General features: G+C 42.6%; 1 protein-coding gene across 1 annotated transcript; it reads right to left on the bottom strand.

The window, feature by feature from the left end:
• On the bottom strand, positions 1-20,429 carry LAT (linker for activation of T cells). The gene is made up of 13 exons (XM_066576821.1): positions 20,291-20,429; positions 11,294-11,396; positions 10,707-10,737; positions 10,197-10,246; positions 10,018-10,081; positions 9,615-9,667; positions 7,330-7,423; positions 4,285-4,370; positions 4,142-4,192; positions 3,873-3,926; positions 3,191-3,253; positions 2,991-3,047; positions 1-2,828 (listed from the first exon to the last, which is right to left on the bottom strand). Exons 2-13 carry the CDS (start codon positions 11,388-11,390, stop codon positions 2,824-2,826), a joined length of 705 nt encoding a protein of 234 aa, XP_066432918.1. The 5' UTR covers positions 11,391-11,396; positions 20,291-20,429; the 3' UTR covers positions 1-2,823.
• Between the last annotated feature and the right edge of the window lie 434 nt (positions 20,430-20,863).

The following is a 20,863-nucleotide window of genomic DNA, read 5'->3' as shown; positions in this document are numbered from 1 at the left end:
CTTGACATAAAACACATTTATGGTTACAAATAATCACATCCTATGCTCGTATTTCTATCATTTATTGACGAGCAGGCCCAATGATTATTTTTTCATGTTCTCAGGAATAAACAGAGGAAATGGGAGCAGGGTTTAATTAGTTTAATTATAGTGAGGAGGGGTTTAATAAGGCCTATCACTATAGGCAGCAGGCAATGGATTAGGTGGCCCCCTTGGGTCTTGTAACCTAACAGGCTGCCTTCTAATAAATATTTATTGAGCACCTACAATGGTTCCAATCATCATGACAGGACTAAAAACATAAAATATGCAAACATCTCAGGATTTTGTCAGTAAAATATTAAAGACATAAAAATATCTACAAGGTATAAATAACAAAGATAAGCACTCATATTATACTCATTGTCAAAAACATTACCCCCCTAGAAGAAGTTCCATCTCAGGCAGATATGCAGATGATGAGAGGTGTGAGGTGATTAGGTGAACGGTCTTGTCACCGGAGGCCCTAGAAGTGGTTTCCCCCTTGGCCTATAAAAGATTATCGGAGGCTCCTTGTGTGTAGTGACCTCTTCTTCTGATTGTGTGAAGCTTGTTGACCACTAGATGTCTCTACAATGCAGAGAAGAGATTTCACCTCGTTACCAGAGTCTGAGGGGGGCGCATTATTGGGATGTGAGAAGCTGGATGGTTGTATCGATGAATTGTCCCCCACCTGGACCATTCTCACCAGACTGTTAAGAGGTGTTATGACTAGTGGATGGGGGCACACAAGGTGACCGGGCTCAGGGCGCCCCCTATAGACCCCCAGTAGACAGGAGCATCTGACCAGACTGTTAGGAGGTGTTGGGACCAGGGGATAGGGGCACACAAGGTGACTAGGCTCTGGACCCCCCGACAGACCACCAATACAGAGGAGCATCTGATTGTCCGACGAGCACCAGCAGCTCCAATTGTTTCATTGTCTGCCATCCAGAGACAGGGGGTGGCATCATTACACCCCGGTGTCTGTTGGAACCATTTTCAAGCGCTTGGCTGAAGGACATTTGGTCTCACAGCCCCCATTACATGTACTGCCTTTGACACCCACCATTGCCTCCATTTACAGTGGTGTTGTGAACGATAAAACTGGATGCTATGGAGTGGAACCCGGTTGTCTTGAGCGATGAATCCAGGTTTATTTTGAACACTGATGACTGCCATGTTCGTGTCTGGAGACCTAGGGGTGGGCGCATCAATCCTGCCTTTGCTGCGAAATGACACACTGCCCCTTGCTGATGTGATGGTCTGCGGATCTATTACATATGACAGTCGGTCACCCCTAGTAGTGGTACGAGGGACAATGACAGCTCAGCGATATGTTCAGGACATCCTGCAGCCACATGTGTTCCTCTTATGGTGGCTTCCAGCAGGATAATGCTCATCCGCACACACAAGGAGGTCAAAGGAACCCCCACAACATTGTCACACTTCCGCAGCCCGGTCGCCAGATTTATTGCCAACAGAAAATGTATGGGACCATCTGGGACGCCAACTCCGACAGCCTACAAGTTTGCACAAAGTAGAGGCTCAGTTCCAGCAAATGTGGAGCGATATGCTGCCAGATACCATTCAGAACCTGTATGCCTCCATGCCCGCCCGAATCAGACCTTGTATCCAAGCTATGGGTGCCCAACAGGGTACTAGAACGTCCATGCCCACCCATATCACACCTCGTATCCAAGCTAGAGGTGCCCAACAGGGTACTAGAGCCTCCATACACACCAATATGACATCTTATATCCAAGCTAAAGGCGGTACAACAAAGTACTAGAGCCTCCATGTCCACCCGTATCACATCTTGTATCCAAGCTAGAGGCTGTCCAAAGTTTCATTTGATTCTGATGACCCCTTCTAGGGGAGAGATTGTTTTTGACAATGAGTGTGTATATATATCTCAGGATTGATTGCTTTACATTGGTGGTCTCCAACTTGTGGCTCACCATTTCTTCCAAAACCAACCTTCCCAGAACATCTGCTGTCAGTGCATGCTGGAAGTCATAGTTTCTTAACAACTGATAAGCCACAGGTCGGAGACCACTGCTCTACATGGTGTGTAGGACTTATAGCTAATGATGGCACCAACACAAACTCATCACTTGTGATCCTATAGTTGTTACAGTTTCCATATATAGTATGAAATATCTTCATCCAGTGGGTGGTTCTGTAAAGATCTGGACCTGCTAGTACTTGTGCAAAGTCCAATGTGTGCCATTGTTGTCTCATTTCTTACAAAAGGTTTTTGGTTGCAGTTTGGTGCTGTCTTTGTCAAAATAAAACACAATTAGAGTAAAAATTTTCGAAAAATATTCACATACAAAGTTTTTAGGGAGAACTGCCAAATAATAGTCAAGTTCTATCTTCATCTATTATAAGGCAACAGTTGTCTGCATCAATTGACTTGGAGGTGAACAGAAGAAAATTGCACTCTGACTCCAAGGAAAGATGAGGATGGTAAGCGTTGTAGGTCTCTCTTTATACAGTATGTCATCTCTGACCTTTTCAGTCGGACTCACCAACTCAACTAACACTCAAGATCTTGGTTGATAATGATCATCGAAACCCGTTGAATCTACAAGATGAAGGTGGACAGAACTTCTCAAAGTGAAATGGTCCAATAAAGGCAGGAAGTGGTCAACCCAAAGAGGAAATCCAAGCGAAATAGTGGACAAGTTGGTTTAAAACATAACAGTCAATCAAAAACTTTTCTCTTGGGCCCAGCCAGTGGATATTGAGGGTCCAAATCTGAAGTTAAACAAAGGCTCATCCTTTAGCAGGTACAATGTCCTAACCTGGAATAGATATAAGAGGAGGAGATAAGACACATCAACATATGTAGTATTATACCATATCAGATTCTTGACTTTTTAATTAGGTTATCACACGGTGGTGAGACCAGCACGAGAGGCCATTGGTCCTCACACAGCAATAGTAGCTGGCTAGTTCTACTATACCGTTATGCCCTTTCTCGACATTTTCATATTCTGGCATGTCATCATCATCTTCACTCTCTGTAAGACATAATACAAGATGTTCTTGTCTTTTTTTTTCTTTTAGAGAAAAAGTCAAGGACATAAAATTCCCATCATTTGCTCTGACATAAGTTCTTCAACAAATTGAGGACCTTCCACCATGTACCACCATAGAAACCTACCATGAGTAATGGAGCTGGATTGGGTTTCAACTCCTTCGACATTCACATATTCCAGACTTTCACCTATAAGGAGAGAGAGAGAGAATAATATTTGTCGCAACTGCTCATCAGCTCATTCTGGTAAACTCCACCGTACACCTTGTCTTGGATGTCATCTTTCTGCCACTTAGGAAACCTATATGTGATTCTTCAGAAACCTATGTAATCTCATTCTTTTTTTCCTGACCCTTCATATAGCAAAGGATCTAGTATATATAGGGGACTCCCAAGGATTGGGCATATTGCATTTCATCAGTGTTCCCTCTTGGCCAAGTCAAGTCAGCATATTATTGGGAAACCAAAGGAGATAACCAGAGGTCGATCAAACAAATAACCATGGCCAAAATTTAGCATCTCCATCCTTGATCCTTTAGCAATGTATTAATATATGTTCTCCATGGTTGATACTCCATCAGTTTACCTTACCTACTGCTCCAGAAACCTCCTACAAAAAACTTTTCACCCCATGCTTAGCCTCTTCTATACCTGATCCTTGACCCCTCTATATAATCGCCTGCTCCTTACAAAGATAACATAGAATGTCTACCATCATAATCAGTTCTTCACACTTGATTCTTTTGCCCCATCTTTCACATCCTCTTCCTCAGATGCCCTTGTTGTCATATTTCTATTAGATACGTACCTTTGCTATCACTCACTTCTTCAACGTTAACATAATTGCCATCAACTGAAGATGCTGAAAACAGAAGAATGGAAATCATTACCAGGTAAGTCTATAGAATCTGAAACACGATCAGCAGTAGATCACTCATGCTGGACTTGAAGACTTTTGCATCCAGTCAGGGCAAGGAGATCGAAACTCTCCAAGTCTCTCTTATATACTGTATATTACATTAAGTGCTAATTCCTGACTACAGTTTAAAGAAATGCCGCCATTAATATGCTCCTTACCCTTTGCGTCGTCAGAATCACCCACATTTACATAATTTTCATCAGTGCCAACTGCAAAACCAGAAAATGTTGGTATAGTCAGACACAACCATAATGTTTTGGTCCACATATCTGTACCCATAGACAACAAAAGATGTTCTTACCAGAAGAGAGACTTGCCCTGTTGTCCACATCCTCAATGACCAGCACTGGTGCATGCTTAGTGGCCTCCTTCTCTGGTAGTACCTGACTGCATGGGTATAAATTGTCAGGCATTACTATAAAGAAGAGTATATGAAGGTGCAGGAACTGTAAAATATATATATATATATATTTTGTACATTAAGTGCCCCGGACATTTATTAAGACAAGTTGGTGTGTTGGATGCATGAATGTGCTGGGATGTCACATGGGGCACTGTGTCTTCAATGTATGAAGGTTTGGACGGTGCACTGTGTATGTGCATGAAGGTTTGGGTGATGCGTTGTGTATATGCATGGAGGTTGGATAGTGCACTGTGTATATGAATGAAGGTTTGGGTGGTGGATTCTGAATGTCTGAAGGTTTCGATGCTGCACTGTATATACAATATACATTAGTTTGGATGGATGGTTCATAGTATATATGAATGAAGGTGTGAATGGTGCATTGTGTGTATGTATGTAACTTTGTATGGTGCACTGTGCGTTGGTTTGAAAGTATGAATGGTGGATTGCGAAAATCTATGTTTCGATGCTGCATATTTATGCTGGCTTTTATGATTTGCTGCGTATATGTATTAGGGTTTTTATAGTGCACAGTGTGTGTATATATATATATATATATATATATATATATATATGAAGTCTTGGATGGTGCACTGTGTAGATGTATTAAGGTTTGGATGGTTATCTATGTAAATGTATGAAGGATTGGCTGGTGCACAGTGTGCATGTATGAAGGATTGGACGGTACATAGTGTCCATGTATGAAGGATTGGCTGGTGCACAGTGTGTATGTATGAAGGATTGGCTGATGCACAGTGTGAATGTATGAAGGACTGGCTAGTGCACAGTGTGCATGTATGAAGGATTGGCCGGTGCACAGTGTGCATGTATGAAGGATTGGCTGGTGCACAGTGTTCATGTATGAAGGATTGGACGGTGCACAGTGTGCATGTATGAAGGATTGGACGGTGCAAAGTGTGCATGTATGAAGGATTAGACGGTGCACAGTGTGCATGTATGAAGGATTGGACGGTGCACAGTGTGCATGTATGAAGGATTGGACAGTGCACAGTGTGCATGTATGAAGGATTAGACGGTGCACAGTGTGAATGTATGAAGGATTGGACGGTGCACAGTGTGAATGTATGAAGGATTGGACGGTGCAAAGTGTGCATGCATGAAGGAATGGCTGGTGCACAGTGTGCATGTATGAAGCATTGGACGGTGCACAGTGTGCATGTATGAAGGATTGGACGGTGCACAGTGTGCATGTATGAAGGAATGGACGGTGCACAGTGTGCATGTATGAAGGATTGGCTGGTGCACAGTGTGCATATATGAAGGATTGGACGGTGCACAGTGTGCATGTATGAAGGATTGGACGGTGCACAGTGTGCATGTATGAAGGATTGGATGGTGCACAGTGTGCATGTATGAAGGATTGGCTGGTGCACAGTGTGCATGTATGAAGGATTGGATGTTGCACAGTGTGCATGTATGAAGGATTGGACGGTGCACAGTGTGCATGTATGAAGGATTGGACGGTGCACAGTGTGCATGTATGAAGGATTGGCTGGTGCACAGTGTGCATGTATGAAGGATTGGCTGGTGCACAGTGTGCATGTATGAAGGATTGGCTGGTGCACAGTGTGCATGTATGAAGGATTGGCTGGTGCACAGTGTGCATGTATGAAGGATTGGACGGTGCACAGTGTGCATGTATGAAGGATTGGCTGGTGCACAGTGTGCATGTATGAAGGATTGGACGGTGCACAGTGTGCATGTATGAAGGATTGGACGGTGCACAGTGTGCATGTATGAAGGATTGGCTGGTGCACAGTGTGCATGTATGAAGGATTGGCTGGTGCACAGTGTGCATGTATGAAGGATTGGACGGTGCACAGTGTGCATGTATGACAGATTGGACGGTGCACAGTGTGCATGTATGAAAGATTGTCTGGTGCACAGTGTGCATGTATGAAGGATTGGACGGTGCACAGTGTGCATGTATGAAGGATTCGCTGGTGCACAGTGTGCATGTATGAAGGATTGGACGGTGCACAGTGTGCATGTATGAAGGATTGGACGGTGTACAGTGTGCATGTATGAAGGATTGGACGGTGTACAGTGTGCATGTATGCATGGTGCATTGTCTAAATATATGAAGAATTGGATCACAAGAAAATAAACCAGATAGCGCCTCGAGGTTGACATTCAGTGGAAACCAACACTATTTTGATCCTCCAGAACCCGGGGGAGAGCTGCAGAAATAATTGGGGTCTCTCATAAGAGAGTGGTCCCAAAGAAATAGAATGCAAAAGAGCTATCAGCAAACAAAATTTTCTGCGCTCGATAAATAGTGTGTAACCACAGTTAGTGATCTGTCAAGAAATAAATAGGAGTTACACTTACTGGGGAGGAGGGGGGTATGATGACCATGGACCCCCTCCTTGAAGTGATGACTCCTTCAGCCTCCAAATAGATGTTTACCACACGTATTAGAAGTGAAGCAATAACACCTTTAATTCCACACTTCGCTAAAATAACAGGCGACGCGTTTCAGTGCACACAGGCACCTTTCTCAAGCCATGGCTTGAGAAAGGTGCCTGTGTGCACTGAAACGCGTCGCCTGTTATTTTAGCGAAGTGTGGAATTAAAGGTGTTATTGCTTCACTTCTAATACGTGTGGTAAACATCTATTTGGAGGCTGAAGGAGTCATCACTTCAAGGAGGGGGTCCATGGTCATCATACCCCCCTCCTCCCCAGTAAGTGTAACTCCTATTTATTTCTTGACAGATCACTAACTGTGGTTACACACTATTTATCGAGCGCAGAAAATTTTGTTTGCTGATAGCTCTTTTGCATGAAGAATTGGATGGCACACTATATGTATAAATGTGTTCCATTTAGCATTTTGTTACAGTGTTTCACATGACAGCAGGCGCCAAGAATCCACATATTGTCATCCATATCTCAATACACTTCATATAAAGCCTTCTTACATGTATCCGCTGTCAGGGTTGGTATATTTTGGTTCACCTCCTTCATCATCATAATCATCAGCTTCTACACTCTTGGTTTTTAGGATGGGAGCACCTATAGATGAGAAAGAGAGGACACAGGCATTGCTACCTCCAGAGCCACAGGACCTAAAGGGTTATAACACTTTATACTAATTCCATAGTTTAAATCTACCTGTACTTGAAAAGTTTACAACTTTGCTTTTCTGGTTTTGTACCAAATTTGTAGTATTACTCAACATTTTAAGGGTCAACACAAACAGATGATGCCCTGGGTGTAAAAAAAGTATGAGCAGGAAGTCACAATCTTAGGAGGTCTCAGTTGTGAATGAGGGCTCAGTCCCACAGACGCCGATCCGCCCGTGTTTCTGCACGATCAGACCGCTGCACTGCAGCAATGGAGCCGGTCATACAGAGAGTCGTCCGCAAGCAGTGCGGCCGTCTTATCGTGCAGAAACACGGACGGATCGGCGCCCGTGTGACTGAGCCCTTAACTAGGAAACAAAATCTCCCGCTGATCTTTCCATGTAGCTCACATAGAACTCAAGGCCCGCGGCCCAAATCCGTCCCTCCCCGTCACTTTATGTGGCCTGTGTCGAGGGCTGGACACAGGAGGACCGGCTCTTTACTTTTCTTGGAGGATGCTGTCAGATTGGGGTGGCACAGCACAGGAAATGGGTATCATTGGATTATGAGCTCCGGCGCACCTCCGCACCGCTCTGTTCAGCAGTCCACATGTGGTGGCTCAGCTCTGACAGCTGTATCCAGAGAGGAAAGTCACAACCAAATATGGAGGACTAGGAAATATATCAACTCAGCAACGATCACAACAGAAGGCTCTGCCCTCACCGGGCAAGGCTACCCCTACGTTACATACTACATCCTATTCATCTTTGGTATTATGAGTGCACGATGGAAGGTTGGACTCTTGGTCACTTAATTGCTGAGTGTGATAAGGTATCACAACAATCCTGGTAACCTGAAACCAGAATAAAACGGAGTCAACAACAGTGGGAACACGTGAAATGACCTGAAGACTTAAGGCCCATTTACCCGCAATGATTATCGCTCAAAATTCGTTCAAATGATGACTTTTGAGCGATAATTGTTGCATGTAAATCCTATCATCGTTTGCTTTTCTTCTGAATGATGGATTTCATGTGAGCATAAAATCCATAGTTCGTGATAGCAGAGACCGCACGCTGAGTTCTCCTTGGGAGCGTAGATAACATTGTTTTCAGCTGCAGTCCCGTGACAGGACAAAGGGGCTGTATGCAGATAACAGACCACCCACTGTTATCTGCATACAGCGAAGGGAGCCTCATTTATATGCAAATGAAGCTGATAAGCTACTAATGGGCATTAGTGCCCATTAGTAGTTTATGTAAAAGTGTAAAAACTGTCAAGCTATCTTTTAAATGAATTTTGAGCGATCATCTTTGCGTGTAAATGGATCTTTAGACAATTCAACTAAAAGACTGTTGAAGGTTCAAAAAATCTGGTGTAGATATGGGACTATCTGGAGAAAACAGGCACTCTATACTATAAAAGTATCTAAAGGTTTCCACGTACGTGGACATTTCTTGGCTGGACATCTCACTCTGTATGGTTCCGAAATGTGTCCGAACTCAATAAAACTCAATAATTATTAGTCATATGAGTATGGAATGTGGATAAGCAGTCATGGCCTGCATAGGAGGTTTGATGTACCATCCGAGAGCAGGTTGAAGACATACTGGATTCTTCTAAACATCACTCATGTTGTAGACCCTTCAAAGGTTCCTACAGAGATTACATAGAAGTTACCACATTTGGCCTGACAGGTGGCAGTCTCCATATCTATTGATGCCCTGAGACACCCACCACCAGGGCTAAATCAAGGTTGGGGGAAGGCCTCCAGGGCAAAAAACATTTAATAGGGACCCAACATAAATTTAGCAACAGTGTAGAAGTAAGTCATTATTGTCTGGGGAGGACTTTGCTATCAGAATCCCAAACTGATTCTAACTCCAAAATAAATGATAATATGACCATCGAGTCAAGAAGCTTACGGCAAAACGGAAACACGTAAAAATATAGAGGTCTGCGAACAAAGATGTTCTGCCTATGGTGAAAGACCCCAAGTTGTTTGAGGTGCCAAGGCAAGTACCTCAAATATCTTTTTATTATTCAATCCCATTGGAGGCAGGGACTAGGGGGTATAGAGGGTTTGGAGGACCTAGTCCGGACGGACCCTGAGATCTTTTGGCCTGGACTGTAGTACCAACCTTTGATTTCTCTTCCTACTGAAGTTCTCCGGCTCTCAGGGACTGGGGACCTCCTGCGGAGACAGATGTTCACAGGGACTTAGCAGACATATAGGCCCCCCTTACCCTCTACATGGTCATCTTCTTAAAGGGTATCTCCACTGTAAAGCCTTCTATCGTGTATTAGTTATTTTTAACGCACGATTCACTCCAGTGCACTTCCTGTTTTCTATGAACCCACAAGAAGCTATAAGTCTGTGGTCCAGCCGTGATATGAGGAAGTGCAGCAGATAACGACCTCTAAATTATGTCTCAGATGACACACTCCACAGAGTGAATTTTACAACCACGGGAACCATCAGAGCTTACAATCTAAGGGGACAGTGAGAGGATAGATGCAGAGGAAGAGAGGAGAGGTACATACGGAATGGGAAGGTGGCTGATCTGGGGACACACGGAGCCCCAAGAGGACACTGTTCGTGGATGAGCTGTGAAAACAATGACAATGGTAGTCAGTTTACAGGTCTGTTAGACAGCAACTGAGAAAAGTGTCCTACGGCCTACTGCGTATGTGGTACGATGATACTATATGACAGGCCTTACCCGATGGTCTATTAAGGATCGTAAAACTTGAAGGTGGAGTATACAGAGGCCTACATTAAAAAAGAAAAAGAATGTGAACACACAAGGGCATGCTGGGTAATATAATGGAGGACATTGGCTACCCACCCCCAAAAAATGTACTTAAAGCAATAGTACATAGTATCTGTAATGTAGTCATATAGGAACTGAAGTAAAACCAGAGAATGTCTGTCCAGTAGCCGTTTCCTTACTTCCTGAGTATATGTCCTGTTGGTGGCGCTATTTCTAGTCCTCCTGGTGTAGACTATATATTTTTATGTCCTAAAGTTATCACTGACGAAGACTAAATGCTTCCTGTTGCAGACTAATACTTTTATATCCTGTAGGTGGCGTTGTTTCTATAATGCCTGATGCAGTCTATATATTTTTGTCCTTTAGGTGGCGCTGTTTCTGTAATTCCTGTATACTTTACAATTAATTGTGCTGTAGGTGCTGTTGTTTATATAAAACTAAATGCCTCAAGCAACTTACTTGTCATCATATTCTGGCTCCGGTATATGACCTGAGAGAGAAAGAACAAATATTTTCACAGACTAAGGCCGGATTCACATGGACATATTTGCACGCAAGACTTGCACACGAAGTACACAGAGAATAGAACCCATTGATGTCAATGGGTTCGTCCACCTTAATGTATTTTGGCGCTCGCATTTTGGTCGTGTAAAAAAAAAAGATAGAACATATTGTATTTTCCTGCATATTTGCGCACCAAAGGTCCCCATAGAAGTAAATGGAGGGCGCACAAATTATATGCATGAAATACGTAATTCCATTGGAAGAACACATCTTGAGCTCATTAGACGAATTACCCATTTCAATCGGTATGTGTTTGTGTCCCACACGCAAAAAAATATATACCCTGTGGACAGAAAAAGTACCGTAAAGTATGCAGACTCTTGCTCAAAAAAGCCATGTTCACAGCACAGAAAAGTTCTGCTAAAGCATACGCAATTGCACATACGCTCATGTGTAGCTGGCCTAAACATGAAGGTTCAAACTTTTACAAAAAACTTCCATATTCACTCAGACATAATTATATCCAGGATGCCATCACTTACTTGGTATCTTCTTACGGCAGATGATACACAGGCTGGTGATGAGAATTATAGGGAGAACAAAAGCAACGGAGTACATAACACTGAATGTCTCCATCATGCTGGCCTGGAATCAGAGAAATTACAAAGTAATCAGCTTACCGCCTCCAAATAATTCTTATGAATTTTACTTGTAATTCCATATCTGACCACCTGGAGCACTGCGTTACTTATGCGTCCATAAATACCAAAGAGTGTTTTCATTTAGGCAATGCACTGGTAGTGGCACAGAGTTTGGGGTCCCATCTAGCACCTCAGAATCTATGTTTTAGTTTTGTCTCGTGCACTGTCTTGTATATGTAAATTAATCCAGTTTATGTGTATTAGAGTTTGCAGGCATCAAAAGGTTAATGTCTGGTCATGTCTGGAAAATGTATCGTTTTCTCTTGTGTGTAGTATAAAAGAGTGGTCATGTGTGAGCCCAGTAGTTCCAGGGGTTCCAGTCCCAGTTGGAGTTCTACAGTCCAGAGTTAGGAGGTGCCAAGAATGAGTGAGAGGAGTGAGACATGGAGTAAGCTGAAAGGTGGTCCGCTGTCTCTGCTTGGGCCTAGCCATTCCAGAGATACTGACCATAGCCACTAGCTGCAAGGAGTATATGAGCTCGGAAAAGGGAAAAGGAACGCAAGAACCGCATGCGTCCGAAGAGAGAGAGAAAAACCATCAGAGAGCGAGAAACAAGTGAATGACTGACAGTAGACAGAGAGAGTTCCTACAGATAACTGCAACTCTGGATGTGCAAATGCCCCGTCAATCATCACTGCTTCACCACTGTCAGAACTGTTCAATGTTGTTTGCTACCCGTGTATAAGTAAGTGGGAAGGACCGAAAATTCATGATTCTTGTCCAGCAAAAACACTCTGTATGTGGACTACTTTATTATACGTTATTACATCTCAGATATCTAATGCAGAGGATTGAACGTTGGCGTCACGAGTGACAAACAGGACTACAGGTAACCCCAGTTACTATTTGTAATTTTCCCCTGTCGGTAACGAGGTCTGGTCCCATAGGGAGGAGGCGATAGAGCCCCGTGACAAGGTTAACATCTCTACCCCGCTGTTTCCTCGGCTGAGGGCCTGCTCCTTGGACACTGTACAATGCAATAAATTACAGTGCCACCTAGAAGTGATAGGATTTGATGCAGCAATTTACATTTTTTGTGAAACGCAGCAAGCAGTGCTTCATTGTCTAGGGTGGGTTGTGGGCATTAATAGCATTTGTCATTCCCATCCAGCCAGGGCAGAGGTAACAGTGCTTCACAAAGTTCTAATGACTGACAGTGATGGATGGTTGGGGCGTTTTCGTCCTGAAAGTGGCACTACTGGGAGCACAACCATAAACAGCCAAACTGGACCCTCAGGGCCAGGCAATAAGGACAAGAACGAGGAGTTATCATCCTCACCAATGTTACTTGATTGCTTCCCCCCCCCCCCCCCCCAAGTTTGTTTAATTTGCACGTTCTAGGGTATATACAATCTGCCGAGTTTGGTTATCATTCAGCAAGAGTTGGACTTATTTCATTTTCAGCCAAATGTTACTTTCACAGTTACTTTCGCCTTCAACCAATATTGCCTTTGCACCTTTTTGCAGAGTTAATCAGAACAGAATTAGCAAAATCTGCAATGCAAGCATGTAGCAGATAACATGTAAAAATCAGCACACTATGTACAAGAGTATAAGTACTATAATACTGCCCCCTATGTACAAGAATATAACTACCATAATACTGCTCCTTATGTACAAGAATATAACTACTATAATACTGCCCCCTATGTACAAGAATATAACTACTATAATACTGTCCCCTATGTACAAGAATATAACTACTATAATACTGTCCCCTATGTACAAGAATATAACTACTATAATACTGTCCCCTATGTACAAGAATATAACTACTATAATACTGCCCCCTATGTACAAGAATATAACTACTATAATACTGCTCCTATGTACAAGAATATAACTACTATAATACTGCCCCCTATGTACAAGAATATAACTACTATAATACTACCCCCTATGTACAAGAGTATAACTACTATAATACTGCCCCCTATGTACAAGAATATAACTACCATAATACTGCTCCTTATGTACAAGAATATAACTACTATAATACTGCCCCCTATGTACAAGAATATAACTACTATAATACTGTTCCCTATGTACAAGAATATAACTACTATAATACTGCCCCCTATGTACAAGAATATAACTACTATAATACTGCTCCTATGTACAAGAATATAACTACTATAATACTGCCCCCTATGTACAAGAATATAACTACTATAATACTACCCCCTATGTACAAGAGTATAACTACTATAATACTGCCCCCTATGTACAAGAATATAACTACTATAATACTGCTCCTATGTACAAGAATATAACTACTATAATACTGTCCCCTATGTACAAGAGTATAACTACTATAATACTGCTCCTATGTACAAGAATATAACTACTATAATACTGCCCCCTATGTACAAGAATATAACTACTATAATACCGCTCCCTATATACAAGAATATAACTACTATAATACTGCTCCCTATGTACAAGAATATAACTACTATAATACTGCCTCCTATGTACAAGAATATATCTACTATAATACTGCCCTTATGTACAACAATATAACTATTATAATACTGCCCCCTATGTACAAGACTATAACTACTATAATACTGCCCCCTATGTACAACAATATAACTACTATAATACTGCCTCCTATGTACAAGAGTATAACTACTATAATACTGCCCCCTATGTCAAAGAATATAACTACCATAATACTGCTCCCTATGTACAAGAATATAACTACTATAATACTGCCCCTATGTACAAGAATATAACTACTATAATACTGCCTCCTATGTACAAGAATATAACTACTATAATACTGCTTCCTATGTACAAAAATATAACTACTATAATACTGCCCCCTATGTACAAGAATATAACTACTATAATACTGCCCCCTATGTACAAGAATATAACTACTATAATACTGCCCCCTATGTACAAGAATATAACTACTATAGAACTGCCCCCTATGTACAAGAATATAACTACTATAATACTGCCCCCTATGTACAAGAATATAACTACTATAATACTGCCCCCTATGTACAAGAATATAACTACTATAATACTGCCCCTATGTACAAGAATATAACTACTATAATACTGCCCCTATGTACAAGAATATAACTACTATAATACTGCCCCTATGTACAAGAATATAACTACTATAATACTGCTCCCTATGTACAAGAATATAACTACTATAATACTGCTCCTATGTACAAGAATATAACTACTATAATACTGCCTCCTATGTACAAGAATATAACTACTATAATACTGCCCCCTATGTACAAGAATATAACTACTATAATACTGCCTCCTATGTATAGGAATATAACTACTATAATACTGCCTCCTATGTACAAGAATATACTACTATAATACTGCTCCCTATGTACAAAAATATAACTACTCCAATACTGTCCCCTATGTACAAGAATATAACTACTATAATACTGCCTCCTATGTACAAGAATATAACTACTATAATACTGCCCCCCTATGTACAAGAATATAACTACTATAATACTGCCCCCCTATGTACAAGAATATAACTACTATAATGCTGCCCCCCTATGTACAAGAATCTAACTACTATAATACTGCCCCCCTATGTACAAGAATCTAACTACTATAATACTGCCCCTCTATGTACAAGAGTCTAACTACTATAATACTGCCCCCCTATGTACAAGAATTTAACTACTATAATACTGCCCCCTATGTACAAGAATATAACTATTATAATACTGCTCCTATGTACAAGAATATAACTACTATAATACTGCCCCCCTATGTACAAGAATATAACTACTATAATACTGCCCCCTATGTACAAGAATATAACTACTATAATACTGCCCCCTATGTACAAGAATATAACTACTATAATACTGCCCCCTATGTACAAGAATATAACTATTATAATACTGCCCCCTATGTACAAGAATATAACTACTATAATACTGCCTCCTATGTACAAGAATATAACTACTATAATACTGCCCCCCTATGTACAAGAATATAACTACTATAATACTGCCCCCTATGTACAAGAATATAACTACTATAATACTGCTCCTATGTACAAGAATATAACTACTATAATACTGCCCCCCTATGTACAAGAATCTAACTACTATAATACTGCCCCCCTATGTACAAGAATCTAACTACTATAGAACTGCCCCTTATGTACAAGAATATAACTACTATAATACTGCCCCTCTATGTACAAGAATATAACTACTATAATACTGCCCCCTATGTACAAGAATATAACTACTATAATACTGCCCCCTATGTACAAGAATATAACTATTATAATACTGCCCCCTATGTACAAGAATATAACTACTATAATACTGCCCCCCTATGTACAAGAATATAACTACTATAATACTGCCCCCCTATGTACAAGAATATAACTACTATAATAGTGCTCCCCTATGTACAAGAATCTAACTACTATAATACTGCCCCCTATGTACAAGTATATAACTACTATAGAACTGCCCCTTATGTACAATGATATTAGTACTCTTTATTGCCCTCTATGTAGAACAATTGTACATTGCTGATTTCTCGGGCCTTTGGCTGTAGATCTTTTGTGCCGGTTGTGTGACATTTTCTAGTGTGTGAGATGAAGAAGTCTGTATTTAGGCTGCAGAAGCATAACCCTGAGATCTAGAATCTGTGTCTTGTGGTTTGGTCTCGCTTGGTGCAGTCACTGCTCTCAGCCACTGAATATTTCAAGTTTAGACATTATATAAGACGGTATATACAGCAGGGCTGCTTCTATAGCAAACAAAGAAAACCTAAATGAACACTGGCACATGCTGATAGTCAAGAGCTGATACATAGAAGTAGCTGTAGTAGAACCCCCAGTGGTAAGAACCTGCGCAGGGATCATGTTGCAGATGAAGGAGCACAGTTATTTTCAAAAGTCTGAAGATACCAGTATGTAGCACATGGTAGGTGGGGACCCTGTTACATATTCTGTATTGAGACCCATGGACCTTGGGTCTAACTAGAAGGGTCGCTCTGTGTACATTTTGTGAAATTGGCAGCTCTCTCCCCCCTATCCTAAATTGAAATCCCAGCACAAACTCAAGTACCATAGCATAAAAGTTTGACGTTTTCAGTTTTATAGCCCACTTGATGCCTGATATGTTTTATTAATGATTTATATCACTTTCTCATAATACACAGTATATCTCCTGGTCACTATGTCAGTGAACGTTCCCTATAGAAGGGGAATGTAAGTTGGGTTCTCGGCAGATACAAGACACTTCGCTCTCCATGCTTTAAATTTGTGGTTCTCGCAGATGTTGAATCTCAAATCTCATCTTCATTTCCTCTAGAAAAGATTGTAAGACCGTTTAGCTGGGAAGGAAGAGGAAAAGGAAGAGATGCAATCTCCAAGCAGAGCACCAAGAGCAATACCTGCTGGTCTCTCACCTCGCCTGTATCTTTATATCACATTTTGGGACCTCCAGGGTGGGAGAAACAATTACGCCAATATTTGCAAATGTTCTTGTATGCCAGGACATCTACACCTGCTTCTATCTCAGGTTTTCTATTGCAGGCTGCTTTGCCCACCTGAACGTCTGTTATTTTTAAAGTTATGAGTTTTGGGTAACCACCAAATAAGTCTGACAGCTGCTTAGGAGTGTTTGTAATGGAAACCATCGGCACCGGTAAAGGGGACTACACCAACAAAGTTCTCGGGGTATCCTGCCTCCTGAGTGGAGTTACCCTCTAAGTTATGTAGCGCGGTACATGTGGTCGCACATCAAAGAAAACTTGCCATTGCGGAAGTATTTCACAGAAGAAAAAGTAAAAGAGCTGAGGAAATGAGTGAAGATGAAAGCGACTGTCTGACCGGGGTCACCATATCAGACCTCCTGATGGTTTCATGTTCAGTGATGTCATACTCAGTTTCCTCAAGATTCCCTGCACCCTCAGGGGTCAGTAGTCTTAAGATTCCTAGTTGACCCTAACTCTATAATGAATCAACCATAAGGTGGCGCTACAGACGTATAGTTTGCCCTACTAGTAGAAACCATAGAAAGCGGCCCAGCTCTGGACTCTTCTTCATTAGCTGGAATGGAGAGTAATGACTAAGAGCAGCTCTGGCAAACCATACCTATCGATGAATTACATGGTCGGCCAAGTATATTCAGCAACAGCTTCCATGCCAATCACAAAACGAAATGAACGAGATAGCAGGAGGGTTGAAAAAGAGGATATAGAGTCCAAGCCAGAAATTAGATTAAATACCCAGAGCCTCACTCCCATTCCAAGGACTGGAAGACCTGGCGCTTCTTGCATCTACTCCTGAAGAGGCCCCTCATGACCCTAGAGCAGAGTCTTCCATCCATGTTCTGGAGATGACAGAGAGGAGGAACTCTGCTAGTCCTTCACATCACCCCCTGGAAAAAGCATGGGGATCTATCTCACCTCTTGTAGACCTATGGTAGCCCCACAACCCTCCTCTATGGTATCTATACCTTCAGTTGTCTATACCTGAAAACGGGCCAACTAAGTATATAGGCTGTGATCTCTTCCATCCGTCTTGGATACAGCTTACTGTTGGTAGCTGTGGGTGATGTATGTATACATTGAAAAATATCCGGTAAGTGTTTTGGCGCTATATCTTGAGGCTCCAATGGGTAATAAATGGACGATTCCCACAGATATGGTATTCGGGAAAGTGTTTAACAAAACATCTCCCCCAATTTGGTCCGATCTATATTTAAACTTATTGCAACGCGAATTGGGAGAGGAAAATACCTAAAAAAATATCAGCCGCACCAGGAGCAATTTATTCTCTGGGTGGGGAGCAACATACAAAGTCCTTGCACTGCTGCATGTATACGTTTCTGGAAGGACCTGTTGTATGGATAGGAACAATTCAATGACAAACCCGCTCAGCTACATGTGTATATTGTATGTTTCATCCATTCCTATGATAACCCCGTAACTTTAAATGCACGAAACCATGTTTGCTATGTTAAAAAGAAAAAAAATCCAAAAAGTATGAATTGGTTGAAATGCCCCTCGGGTTCGGAACGCGGATTTAGTTGTTACTTCGATAGTCAGCAAGAGATGGATGGTAGTGATTAGAGATGAGCGAGCGTACTCGGAAAAGCACTACTCGCTCGAGTAATTTGCTTTATCCGAGTATCGCTGTGCTCGTCCCTGAAGATTCGGGTGCCGCTGCGGCTGACAGGTGAGTCGCAGCGGGGAGCTGCAGGGGAGAGCGGGTGGGAGAGAGGGAGAGAAAGATCTCCCCTCCGTTCCTCCCCGCTCTCCCCTGCAGCTCCCCGCTCCGTGCCGGCACACGAATCTTCAGACCCGAGCACAGCGATACTCGGATAAAGCAAATTACTCGAGCGAGTAGTGCTTTTCCGAGTACGCTCGCTCATCTCTAGTAGTGATCCTTACCATATTTATCTACCTATTATTGACTGACCCTATAGGAAAGCTGTCCATAAAATGGTACCACTAAAGCAGGAACCTCTCCCTCCTAAGAATTGTCTATCACTTACATACCCCTTACTTCTTGTTATTTCACAAAGTTGGGTGCAAGTAGGGGAAATTTCTGATGTTGGATCTCTGTTGAAGGCCGCCTGCAGACGGCCGGGTTGATCCGGCTGTGAGAATTCTCGCAGCGGGTCCTGACCCGAGCATCTGCAGAGAGCAGCGTGGGCACTTACCTCTCCCGCGGCCCCGGCTCTTTCATGTGCGGGCTGCCGGGCAGCCGGCGCATGCGCAGAGCAGAGCTGGCGGCCGGGGAGTGACGTTACTGTGCGGGGCTCTGAGAGCCCTACACAGAAATAGAACATGCCGCGATTTGTTTGCCGCATGTTTGCCGCGATTTGTTTCGTGCAGCCAAATCATGGCCGTCCGCCTAGGATTGCGTTTGTTAACGCAATCCTATGGCAGCTTTCACGGGTCGAAATCCCACCGCGGAGTTTCCGCCCGACTGCAGGCGGCCATAGGGGGCTCTCTTTTCCAACCCACTCTCTTATATATTACTCTAGGGTTATCCACTAATTTGGAGATAAATGGGGTGAGAATTAGAGGAAACAATAAAACCCACGCTCTTATACTTAACATTTTTCAAAAACATTACATTTTCCTTCTGGCTAAGAGCTTGTTTTCTTGCTGGTTCCCCAAAGGTCTCTATATTCCTGATATTGCGGGTGCCTCTCCATCCAGTCCCGGACTTCGCCCCTTCACTGCCCATCATACATGTTCATACCCATCATGAATCTAGGAGCTATAGGGGTGCGTTGGCTGCAGTTACACCCAAGCCATGATCCCCGTCCGAGAGAGAGGCCCCTTAGTCAATAAGGGAACAGCATTGCTATAAGTGATCTATCACCTGGGATGGAATTAGTCCGCACGGACATTTCTGCGTCATAATATCATCCCTACAGGGCTTGACTTCCACAACTGTTAAAATCCGAGCGTCTTTACTTCAAATCCACTAGATTAAATTGCGCCGCGGAAAAGCTTTCTGGTGTGAAAATAAGGAGTCTTGTTGAATGGTTGTTGCGGGTTTCTAACTTACAGGAGATGGAATTCTGCAATTAAAGTCTGCAGAAAATAAATTCCGTATGACGTTCTACAGAACGCATTCCACAAGTTAGAGCGCAACAAAATCAGCACTAATTGACAAAATCCACATCTACAATGTGTCCTGCGGACAATTCCGTCCCGTGTGAAAGGTCTCAAAATGGGCCACGATAGCTGGGGGCTAGATACAGATGTGGTGACCCAGGGGCATGACCTTAGGTTTGGATGGAGGTTTGGGCATCCACCACGGGCCGTAAAGAATGCGAATGGTATACTTACATTGGGGGTCACTGGCTGGGGTGATGCACGCTGACCTGTAGCCAGGTAGATGACCTTGTTTCTCTGTTGGGGGGCGTCTGGTCGGAGCACTCCTCGTTACCCAATATTTGGTGTCCCGGCCGGAGCGGTGCTTGCTGTGTTATACACCAGAAGATGTGAAGTGAACTGAGTCTCAATGTACATGAACTCCCGGAAGTTACTTCTCTGCGCCATCTCACCTTATCAGCCCCTTACATCACCCACAATGCAGCCGGCACCTGCAGCAGGCACTGTGGTCTGCACACAACGGCTCATCTACTGATACAGCAGCTTATGTCCCACACCCGGGTTCACTTACTTATTGTGATTATTAGACCCCGGGGCACATTTATTACTGGGGTTACTGTAGAATTCTAATGCAAGTTGCACCTTTTAATGACACAAATTAACCCCTTAAGGATCCGGGTGTTTTTGTCGTAAAGGACCAGACAGTTTTTAGGGATTTTACCCAAGGTAAAAGGGTCGTTTTACTGTCCTATTTATTTTTCTTCAGCTACCAAAATTATTTTAGCTGGGTTTTTTTTCCCGTGACAT

Source organism: Eleutherodactylus coqui, chromosome 8 (assembly GCF_035609145.1).
Source record: "Eleutherodactylus coqui strain aEleCoq1 chromosome 8, aEleCoq1.hap1, whole genome shotgun sequence".
Taxonomy (NCBI): Eukaryota; Metazoa; Chordata; class Amphibia; order Anura; family Eleutherodactylidae; genus Eleutherodactylus; species Eleutherodactylus coqui.
This window is presented reverse-complemented; position numbering and strand designations above follow the sequence as displayed.